This window comes from Prionailurus bengalensis, chromosome B1 (assembly GCF_016509475.1).
Source record: "Prionailurus bengalensis isolate Pbe53 chromosome B1, Fcat_Pben_1.1_paternal_pri, whole genome shotgun sequence".
Classification (NCBI taxonomy): domain Eukaryota; kingdom Metazoa; phylum Chordata; class Mammalia; order Carnivora; family Felidae; genus Prionailurus; species Prionailurus bengalensis.
The window spans coordinates 145,725,467-145,737,588 of NC_057344.1; the positions used below are offsets into that span (position 1 = coordinate 145,725,467).

General features: G+C 39.2%; 1 protein-coding gene across 2 annotated transcripts in view; it reads left to right on the plus strand.

Annotated features, from left to right (window-relative positions):
- The window catches only part of BTC (betacellulin), a 44,937-nt gene that overhangs the window by 16,114 nt on the left and 16,701 nt on the right, over nucleotides 1-12,122 (plus strand). For both annotated transcript variants that reach the window (XM_043572472.1, XM_043572473.1), the window contains exon 2: nucleotides 9,871-9,969. In XM_043572472.1, the coding sequence (XP_043428407.1) occupies nucleotides 9,871-9,969 (99 nt within the window). The remainder of the gene's footprint in view (nucleotides 1-9,870; nucleotides 9,970-12,122) is intronic.

A 12,122-nucleotide genomic window follows, 5' to 3' on the forward strand; every position in this document is an offset into this window, starting at 1 on the left:
ATCCTGATAGCTTTTACTCTGAATGTTGATTAAAACTTCGAAGACTGTATGAACTTTAGTTTTTTTAACTAGAGATATGATTTATAATCCACTTGGTTGTTAGTACCATCCCAAGGATCTGCCTTTATCTATTGTTTTTGTATCACTGAATCACTTAACCAACCAACTGAATCAGTAATCCCATCAGACATACACAGTGTGCTAAGTCAGGAGCAGAAGTGTCCTGAGCCTACAAAGAAGCATACAAGTAGAAGATGCCATATTTCTATTCATCAATTAAAAATTCTGGAAAGGAACAGTGCGGGGGAAAGGCCAACATACAGTTTTGCCTCGCTAAGTACATACATATAATTACACTGTAGGAATGTGGTGTGGTATGCATACATATATGTGTATGTATCTTTTGTACTTTATTTCATAACCATGTTTTATACGTGGATCAAATCACAGCATAGGTGTAGAAAAATGTCAATATCCACTTATGAGAATGATAATTTACTGTTTTACCAGAGTAATTAGAATTCTCTTTTTTACTTCAGGTCTTTATAGCTGCCACCGTGTGGAGTACCTACCCTGTGCCAGGTGTTACCAAGGTTAATAATTCATAATTTCTTTTTCTTTTTTTTTTTAATTTTTTTTTCAACGTTTATTTGTTTTTGGGACAGAGAGAGACAGAGCATGAACGGGGGAGGGGCGGAGAGAGAGGGAGACACAGAATGGGAAACAGGCTCCAGGCTCTGAGCCATCAGCCGAGAGCCTGACGCGGGGCTCGAACTCACGGACCGCGAGATCGTGACCTGGCTGAAGTCGGACGCTTAACCGACTGCGCCACCCAGGCGCCCCAATTTATTTTTCTCTAAGCACATAGCTCTATCTCTACCATGTAAGTTACTTACAGTTTACAGATGGAGACCCTGAAGTTCAATGTTCAGTGTCTTAATCATAATCACAAAGCTAGTGATGAGAAGGTGTACCCAGGATTCAAATGCAGTGCCATTTGACTCCAAACTTACTCTTTCCCCATTAATCTGTACTGCTCCTTTCTAATATAAATAGAATTTTAGGGATTTGACTATGAAATATTCTTCCAGTTTCTGCTTACATTCATAGATTGATAAATTCTCCTCTGACTTACAGTTGGATTCTCTTTCTTTTTCTTTCTTTCTTTCTTTCTTTCTTTCTTTCTTTCTTTCTTTCTTTTGAGAAGAAAAGAGGGTGCAAGTGAATGAGGGGCAGAGAGAGAGAGAGAGAGAGGGTGAATTCCATGAGGGGCAGAAAGAGAGAGAGAAGTGGGGCTTCCCTAAAGCAGGGCTCACCCAAAGCGGGGCACGAGCTCTCCAGAAGCAGGACTCGAGCTCCCCAACTGTGAGATCATGACCTGAGCTGAAGTCAGACACTTAAACTGACTGAGCCATCCAGGCACCACTACAGTTGGACTTTCTAGTGGGGCATGGAGTGTGGTTCAAATCCTAAAATCAGATATATATGATGTCGTAAGAAATCATTGGATTTGAAGTTGTCCTACATCATCAGAATACAGATGAATGGCCATTTTGTGATAATGTTATATTTTTTATTTTTAAAATATAAAATGCTCTTGGCTCTAAAAATGGAAAATTCAGCTCAGAGATGAGGCAAACACAACGCACATGACTGTTTAGGTTGGTCACATTTGATTTTTTGAAATAGTTGACCCAGCTGGCGTATAACTTACCTCAGCATTTAGCAGTTAGCTGTGAGACAGTGGGTCATGCTTCTTGTCAAGCTGTGTCTCTTTCAATGCTTATATTGTTCCCAATGACTTCATTCTCCGTGTTGGCTGACAGGGATAATACTTTTAGTAAATTCAGTCATTTTTAATTTGAGCATCTTGTAAATGGAGCTTTGACGCACGAAAGTAGAATTGGGTTGCTTTTCTTTTTTATCTTTAATGTTATGAGTACGGTGGATATTTAAAAGCTAGCACCAGAAATACTCAATTTCCAGTCACTTTGCAAACAACTGATCTAACGTTATTTTGTTTTGTTTTGTCTTTATCGCGTTAATGCATCTTTCAGAAATTCTGCCGGCCACATGAAGTAGGTTGGATGAAAGAATAAAAAAGGAAAAAAGACTGTGAAATATATGAATGATAGGTGACATCTAATACAGTTCTAAAAGGGACATCTAAAAAGTTTAGAACTATTTTTTAGGTAAAAAGTAAAATATGAAACAAAACAGAACAATGACAAAAAAGAACAAATAGACCATCAATATACCACTTCCCAGGAGTACAAGAGATTTAGCAGTTTCCTTTAATTGTACGGAGACTAAAACCCCCGTGTTTAATCAGACAGCCAAAAATGGCCAATGTGCTATGGGGCTGCATTACCAGAAATAAGGTGCCCTCAATTTGGGGGCTGAGAGCCCCATTCTATTCTGTCTTTGCCAGACCATGTGAAATGGCACCTTGGTTTGACCTTACATATAGAGGACCGTGGCAAGGCTTCTAAGGGTCTTGATGATGACAGGGAAAATGTACTTGAAGGATCCAGGATGTTTAGCCTGAAGAGAAATTCTTTCAGGGAGACTTGATAGCTGGTTTCAGATAGATGAGAATCTGTCATGGGAAAGAGTAGATTTATTCCAGGTGATTCTAATGAGCAGAGTAAAATTACAGGAAGGCAAAACCCGGCTTCACATAAAGAAGCATTTATAGAGCTTAAGACATAGGTGCTTAATAAACGTTTTAAAAAAGATGTTTTTTAATGTTTATTTTTGAGAAAAAGAGAGAGAGAGAGAGAGAGAGAGAGAGAGAGCACAGGGGAGAGGCAGAAAGAGAGGAAGACACAGAATCAGAAGCAGGCTCCAGGCTCTGAGCTGTTAGCACAGAGCTGGAAGCAGGGCTCGAACCTACCAACCAGGAGGTCATGACCTGAGCCAAAGTCGGATACTTAACCAACTGAGCCACCAAGGCACTCAATAATCTTTCTGAATGAAGGAAGGACTGCAGTTGAAAGAATGGATGGATGGTCTCATTGAAGTGGACTGCCTTAGAAGAGAGTGAATACTCTCTCTACTGAAATTTTGAAGGCCAACTTGGTGAACTCTCCCAGAGGATGATTTTAGTTGGTTGGTAGGATATTTTAATACGTGTAAAATTCTTACTAATTCTGGAACTGAAATTTAACAAAATTTGTGACTCTTCTGAATGAAAATCTTGTCATGTTTTCCACTCTGAGTACGATATTTTCTCTCATTTTCTCTAAAGTAGAATCCATACTTTCTCTGATGCAAATAGGGATTATTTTAATAACATGTTGTTTTAAACAAATTCTTTTACTCTATTATTTCATTTAATTTTAATGAACTAGATTATTGGATGGGCAGAGAACCTATGATTCTAATTTTTCTTGAGGGAAAAGGTCAGGAGAGGTTGCTAATTAGCTCAAGGTCACATAGTGAATTAATGACTGAGTTCAATGATCTTTCCGTGAGATAATGGAACTCTCCTTAAGAAAATTTTTAAGAAGCCAAAATTCGAGCCTTCAAGGTTGTGTGACTGATTTATATTAAAACAACACATTAAAAATGAAAGCTGTATTTTAGAGAAAAAATATTAAAACAGGTTGGAGAGATTGCAATGGTTCTCAACCAGGTCAATTTTCCTCTCAGGAACATCAGGCAATGTCTGGAAATTTTTTGATTGTGACAACTCAGAAGTAGGGGGCGGGGAAGGGGTGGGATGCTACGGGAATTTGGGAGATAAAAGGCAGGACTAATCATCCTAGAATGCACAGCCTCCCATAACACAGAATTATCCAGTGTGAAAGTTGAGAAACCTTTGGATGTTTTGCATCCATTTAAACCAGAACTTGGATTCCTTTGAACAGTGAGGTGAGATGTATAGCATGTAAAATACCTTTAAGCTCTTATTTTCTAAAGACTTTTCATTTACTCAGAATAAAGTTATATTTGCCAAATTGCTACCTTTGACTGCCAAGGATTATACGTTGCGGAAGAAGCCCTGCCTTTCAGGCTAAGCACTGTAAGTCTTTTCTGCCTCTACTAATAGTCCTTTCTTTGCCTCTTTCCTATACCTTTGGCATCTTTCTATCAATTTTCTCTCACAATAAAACCAAAAACAACCGGGGCCCCTAGGTGGCTCAGTCGTTGACCATCCGACTTCAGCTCAGGTCATGGTCTCACGGTTTGTGGGTTCGAGCCCCGCATCGGTTTCTGTGCTGACAGCTCAGAGGCTGGAGCCTGCTTCGGATTCTGTGTCTCCCTCTGTCTCCGCCTCTCCTCCACTTGTGCTCTGTCTCTCTCAAAAATAAATAAAATGTAAAAAAAAAAAACCAAAACTTAAACCAAAAACAACCCTCTTTTTTTCTTTATATATTGACTGATCTTTTGCCTCTCTTTCTCAGTTTGACATCTTTGAAGAGTCATCTGCAATTATTTGCATGCTTTCTATGCATTAATGTTTCTTCCTAATGTTTGTTTTTTGGCATCCCTCATACCTGCTTGGTACAGCAATCCAGCGAATCACGCAAGCCACAAACTCTAGTCACTCTAGACTTCTTTTTTTCTCACTGCCTACCTTATCCCACCAGTCACCGAGTCTTTTCTATTTTACTTTGTGACTGAGTCTCGCAGATTCATTTCTTCTCCTCCATACCCACTGCTGCCACCTTTGTGTTAAAGTACTGGTGTTAAAGTAACCTTTCCAAACCAAAAAAATAATTTTGTTGTTTCTCACTTAAAGGTTTTCAGTGACCCCAACTTAAGTGCCTAAGAATCCAAAGTAATTAATATGGTCATTTGTTGTTACCTACCCTCCCCCAGCCTTCTCTCCAATCACAATCCCCACCAGACAAACCAGAATAAGTTGGGTTATGCATATTGTGTCTTCTTACAAGTTGTCCCTTTTGTTCAGAATGCCTTGGTCAATTACAACTTTATGTGTCCTTTTCTTAAAAATTAATTTTAGTTTAGGGCTCCTGGGTGGCCCCTCATTGGGCTCCACACTGGCCATGAAGCCTACTTAAAAATTAATTTTATTTTAATTAGTATGTATAATAAATCATCATAATATGTATAATAAATATTTTAATTAAGTTATGTATAATAAATATACATAGGTTTTTAAAAGTCCAACAGTACTAAAAGGTTTATAACCAAAAATAGCATAAAAACTTAAAAAACAAAAATAAAACACACAAAATAAAACAAACCAAAAACAAACAGCAGATCTTTGCACCAAAGCTTCCTGCCTCTCTGCCTCCTGGAAGCAACCACTTTTGTCTATTTGAAGTGTCTCTTCTGCATTTACCTCCCTCATGCTAAATAACTTGCTTGTAATGCTATTTCTTGGCTTGCCAACTTAAACTTTCCCTACTGAATTTCTCCTCTCCCATAATTTCAGTGGGGTTACCATTAGGGATGCCGCTGAGAACATTGAAAAACCAGCACAGCAAAGATACTGATTCATCGCAACGGTCTCCCCACATGGTGTAGGTGGGCTAATTACTGGCCTTGATTTTATGACAGTTTTTGATGTAATGGATTTAAATAATCAGTGTTTACATCACTATTACCATGTAAGTACTGTCTCCTGCAGAAACAAATAACATCAATGATTATGTCATCTTGCTTACACAATTTTTTTCTTTCTAGAAGTTACTGGTTGATGTTTTCAACAATCATTTCTTCCTTTCTTAAAACTCACCACAAGCCTCACCTGTTCTATCAAGTCTTTGCAGCTAGGTAGAGCCGATTCTCCATCCTGTGTTACCTCTGTTGGTGTCCTTGCTACATGCACGACCCTTCAAGATTTCTGTGTCTCTCTTCCTCACCAGAATGAGAGCTCCTTCAGGTTAATGACAGTATCTGTTATCTTTGAACCCTCAGTGTCTTGTGCCAGTGCAAAACACATAGTACTTACTAAATATTTGTTGCATTATGGATGGAACAAGAGTGTCTTTTGTCTTTGAGGCTGCCTTCAGTATCGAGCAAAATGGTTTTGTGTGCATTTCTCTGATTTCTGAGTCACTTCGTATAGATCACAAACTGAAATGCCTGTCAAGATGTAGGCAGTTAAAATAAATGAGTGCGGCCACGTCTGATGGGGTCCGTGGCATTAAACGGGTCACCTGCTGCTTGACTCCGGCTAGTCGCTGCCCGGAAGGTGTTTCAGACCTGTGTTGCCAGCCCTTCTGCTTTTTCGGCGGAAGTAGAAAAATCCAGGTTTGCTACGAACTGCCATGATTCAATTTTTTAAGACTATGCAGACTGAGAACATGATTCCTGGGAGCGGATTTGGTTCGTGGCCACCAGCTTGTGACGGTGGCCTGAAGATTGTGGGTGAGCAGTGGCATAGCACATGCGACTCCAGTGCCTTGTGCTGGGTGTTTGGTTTGCCTGGGCATGGATCTTCCCTGGGGGGGTCCTCTCCAGGGCTGTCCCAAGTGGTGGCATCCCTTCACCAGCTGACGCCAGCGTGTGGAGTGAGTCGGAACAGGAGAGAGTCTGGGCACAGGCCCCAGCCTGCCAGAATGTTTGAAGGCGCTGGGCAGCGTTTCAGTGGAATCAGGGCTCCCACTGTTAGGTGGAAGTGGAGAACGATGGGTTAAATAATACGTGGTAGAAGAAAGCACAAGTAGACTAAAAACTGTATACTAGGTGCCAAGCCATGTGCCTTCTCATACGTTATTCAATTTTTTTAAATTTTTATTTATTTTTGAGAGAGAGAGAAAGAAAGAGATATAGAACATGAGTTGGGGAGGGGCAGGAGGAGAAGAAGACACAGAATCCGCAGCAGGCTCCAGGCTCCGAGCTGTCAGCCCAGAGCCCGACGCCGGGCTCGAACCCACAAACCGTGAGATCATGACCTGAGTGGAAGTTGGACATTTAACCGACTGAGCCACCCAGATTCCCCTTATGTTACTTAATTTAATTTTTACAATAACCTTGAGGAGATGGTGTCATCTCCAGTTTGCAGAGGTTGAATCTCTGTAAGATTTAGGGGTTTTTAGTAAAATTCCCACCATTAAAATAGATTAACACCAGAATTAAGGCTTCCTGATTCTGCCCATGCAGAAAGCCCATGTATGGGATTTTAAAAATGAATTAAACCTATTTTATTTATTTTTAAAAAAAAATTTTTTTTTCAACGTTTATTTATTTTTGGGACAGAGAGAGACAGAGCATGAACGGGGGAGGGGCAGAGAGAGAGGGAGACACAGAATCGGAAACAGGCTTCAGGCTCTGAGCCATCAGCCCAGAGCCCGACGCGGGGCTCGAACTCACGGACCGCGAGATCGTGACCTGGCTGAAGTCGGACGCTTAACCGACTGCGCCACCCAGGCGCCCCATAAACCTATTTTATAATAATAAAGACATGGATTGAAATTTTCAACTAGAAATGGATCCTGGGATCTTTGAATCTGAAAGTTGTTTTCTTCATTTACAGATGGATTATTCATTCTTTCAACATTTGTAGAGTATCTATTGTGTTCTGTGTTAGTTACCAGGGTTACAAAGATGCATAAATATACAATCCCTGTGCTTGGAGAGCGCTAAATGATTGTATGTTTCTGGTTTGTTATAAGTGTGAAAGGAGGGTGGCAGGTGTTGGGATAAAAGATATGAAAACTCTAGAAATTTGATGGCCAAATTGTTTTTTTTTTTTTAATTTGGGAGATACTCCTTTGTTTGTTGTTGTCACAGATAAAATATGCTAGTAGGAAATTGAAAAATGAAAATAAGGAAAATTAAGGCAAAAGTCTCCTAACCAGTGTGAGCAACTCTATGTACTTAATTACCTACCTTTTGATTATCTATCAATATAAACATTTTTTACATTTATCACACACAGATGCAGAGAAACACACAGATCACACTGCATTATTATTCTATAGCCTATTTCTCTTATTTAGGAATATATCAAAATGTTCTATTACTATTTGAATTATGCCTGAATAATGTTTTATTGCATGAAAACAGTTCTGTGTATTTAATCAACTCTACCTTGTTAGATATTTAGGGAATTTCCAATTTTTTATAATCTATGTCATAGAGAATTTTTACAGCTAAATCTTTTTATGTATCTTCAATTATTTCCTTAGGAAAGATTACTAGAAATGAAATGACTGGATTTAAGCATTTGTATATTTTTTGAGTTTTTTGCTTTTAGAACGTAGAGCACTAAATTGTCCTCCAGAAAAGTAGTGCCAATGTATCCATCACCAGTGGATTTGATTTTCCATTTTTATTCACTATTTCAAATGCTAGTTACAATCTTTTTTTTTTTTAACTTTTCTAATTAGACAATTAGAAAAAAGTCTCTATATTGATTCTTTTTGAAAACTCTTTTGGCCTTTGAACTTGCTAGATGCTATTGTCCTCTGGTATAATACTCTCACTTCTTATTATGGTTAATTGGTTGGCTGATTACTTGCCTTACTAGCTTTGGAACACTTTGAAGGTAGAGCATGTCCTCTCTGCCTGGGTGTTTCTGGATGCTCATGGATGTCTGTTGAATTGAGTTGAATTAAAGAAGATGCATAGCTTAGAAACCATTGGCTAGATGGATAAATGTCAATACACCCAGTGGGCAAGTTATTTGATTCCTGCCAGTTACATGATAATGAGTAATTTAAGTGATCATTGGTCACATGCCAGCACTGTGTGAAGTGCTTTGCATACTTACCTGATGGAATCCTCACAGAAATGCTCTGGAGAAGAGATAATAATTATCTCCACTTTGGCAATGAGGAAATTGAGAGATTATGAAATTTGCCCAAGGTACATGGCTGTAAAGTGGCAAAAAAGGTCATGAACTCAAGACTAGCTAACTCCCAAACTCTCTTATCTTTTCCCATCTGTCCTCCCTTACCTTCTCCTCCCCTCTCCAACTTATAGATATTTAAATATATTTATACAAAAGTAGATAGAAGAGCATAATAAACCTTGGTTTCGCCAACACCCAGCTTTCGTAATTATCAATATGTGGCCAATCTTGTTTAATCTGTAAGTTTCTCCCTCCCCCTTGCACCCATCTTCTCTTGTTGGATTATTCTAAAATAAATGTTGGATACATTAATTTCATTTATAAGTTTTTAAATATATATCTTTAAGAGATATGGACTCTGTTCTTTGACCTAAACCACAATATTATTAGCACACTTTAAGTTCTCTAGAACAATTCCTTAATATTATCTAATGTGTAGTCAGGGTCTGATTTCCCAGATTATCTCATAAGTGACTTTTTACATTTGACTTGTTTAAATACAATCTGCACATTGTATCCTAAACTGTGCTAACCACAACACAGTATTCCTCTCTCCCCCATATTTTTTCATGAGACCTATCCTTCTCAACAACAGAGATACTTAGCTGAGGGAAACTCAAACTTTCAAATAATTCCCACAAATTGAATATCTAGTTCACATCTCCCAAGAAGGAAGTACAAACACTAGTTAATACCAGAGAAACACTGAGTCTGTTTGGAATGGAGAAAGTACGTTGCCACATGGGTTTGTCATTCATTCTCCCTGGAAATTCATCAGTGTATTTGTGCAGCGGCTGAGAAGTCTTATTTCTCTGCCTCTGTGATGTCTCCCTCACAAGCTATGGCCAAATCTCTTCACTTAAGATGCATACTTAGTTGCAAGTGTTGCTGGCTTTTAAATTCTGTCTTTGGCATTGAGCTTAAAAAACGAGACGTGCTGGCCTGTGTACCACCCCCCCTTCCTGTGGGAGAATGCCTTGGGAATGGAAGGCACAGGCTTGTTATTTTCATAAATGGGTCATGGCTTCGATAGAGTATTTTGCATTGAGGAAATTTTCAAGTTTTCATGCTTGTTTGGTTCTGTTTTGAACTTGAAGGTCTAGTGATCCTCCACTGTGTCGTGGCAGATGGGAATGCAACCAGAAGTCCTGAAAAGGATGGCCTTCTCTGTGGAGATCCTGGGGGAAACTGCGCAGGTAAGGCTTAACACACAGTGCCTTTGTGTTTTACCAGCCTCGTGTTCAGTCTTGGAACGTTGATTTCCCTAAGTTTTAATTTTTAATACTACACTAATCATAAGACTGGTTAGTTTTGTGAGCATATATAATGGACCAGGCTCTCTGCCAAGTGCTTTATATACAGTAATGTGTTCTCTCCTCGCGAGAGCCCTCTGAGCTGGATCATATTTTTGACTTTATTTCAAGGTGAAGTCCAGAAAGATTAAGTAACTTGCCAAAGGCTACCCAGCAGGTAAATTGCAAATCTGGGATTCATACAGGTCTTTCTGATTCTAGTGCTTCCATTTTTAATCATTACATTATTTTAGGTATTGCAGGTGTATGCTCCAGACTCTGGCATGGGATATTTTGGACTGGATGCATACAGAGTTGGCATATTCTATTCAAATTAACTTCTTTCTATTCCATAACTTAAAAGAAGGGAAGAAGGCAATGACTTTTGCATATTTTTGCCCTAGAGATGCTTCAATCAGTATTCTCAAAGTTGTTAGTCTAAAGCAAAGGTGAGCCTTAGTAAAGGGTCAGGTAATAAGTATTTTAGGTTTTGTGGACCATGCAGCGTTTTTTTGCAGCTACTCAAAATTGGCCACTGCACTGTGAAAGCAGCCATTGACACTTTGCAAATGAGTGGCGTTGGATATGTTTCAATAAAACTTTATTTAGAGAAACAGGCTGTGAGCCAGATTTGGCCCTTGTGCCATAGTTTGCTGACTCCTACTTTAAGGTTCTGTCTGTCCTTTATAGATGCAATGGTCTGTTCTTCTCCAGGGTTGTGTCTGATTCAAAACAAAACAAATCAAATCAAAACACAACCCAACACAACGCAACACAGACCAATTCTAAAAGTAGGTGGGAGAGATTCCTGTATTCCCTGGAAACGTTTTGGAGCTCGGAGGGTAGTGACCTGGTGTAAGTGCTCCTGTCCTAGCACCCTGGAGAAGTCATAACTGAGCTGGGAACACGCTGAGCAAGTCACCGTGACGTGAGCCATCAGTTCCAGCCCAGTCTTCTGCTTTCTTCCCTCACGCTAATGGGTGGTCTGGAAAGTGCCTCCAGGCTGTGGAATCTGTTGGTGTCTTAGATCATGCTTGTGTGGGTCTTTTCACTCGCGTAGAGAGAAGAACAAGGCCCGTGTTATGTGTTTGTGTGCTTTTCTTCAGTTGGGTTTTAAATATCTCCAATGATGGCATTTTCACATTTCCCTTGGGGGTTATTGCATGATCCAGTGACTGACAGTTCTAAAAAACTTGCCTCATCATTATCCTAAATGTGTTTCCTATTTTTTTTTTATTTTAGTGAGACTATTTAACATGAGATCTATTCTTTTAACAAAATTTTAAGTGTACAACCCAAGATCGTTAACTATGGGCAAGATGTACAGCACCTCTCTAGCAATTATTCATCTTGCATGACCCAGACTTTATACCCAGTGAATAATGACTCCTCATTCCCACCCCCCCTCCTCCCTGGCCCCTGGCAACCACCATTCTACTCTCTGCTTCTGTGGATTCAGCTGTTTAGATTTTTTTTTTTCTTTAATAAGTGGAATCATGTAGTATTTGTCCTTCTATAACTGACTTATTTCACTTTGCATAATTCTTTCAAGGTCCAATCATGTTGTTGCAAATGGCAAGATTTCCTTCTTTTTTAAGACTCAATAGTATTCCGTGGCTTGCATAAACCACATTCTATTTATCCATTCATGTGTTGATGGATATTTAAGTTGTTTCCACATCTTGGCCATTGTGGATTGAATAGTGCTGCAATAAACATAGGAGTATGTGTGTTTCTTTGAGATTCTGATTTCTGTTCTTTTGGATAAATACCCAGAGGTAGGATTGCTCAATCGTATGGTAGTTCTGTCTTTAATTTTTAAAAAAAACTCCGTACTATTTCCCATAGCAGTTATAGGTTGCCTTGTCAGTCTATTGTTTCTATCCTGTGCAGAAGAATTTTAGCTCATTGAAGGTCACACAGTAAGCAGAGTAGCCTGACATGAATTTGGAGAGACTGACTCCATTGTTAATCACAATGCTAAACTCCTAGAATCGTGGGGGAAGGTCAGAATGCTGAATATGTGAAGGAAATTCTGAAAAATAATCCTTGAAAGT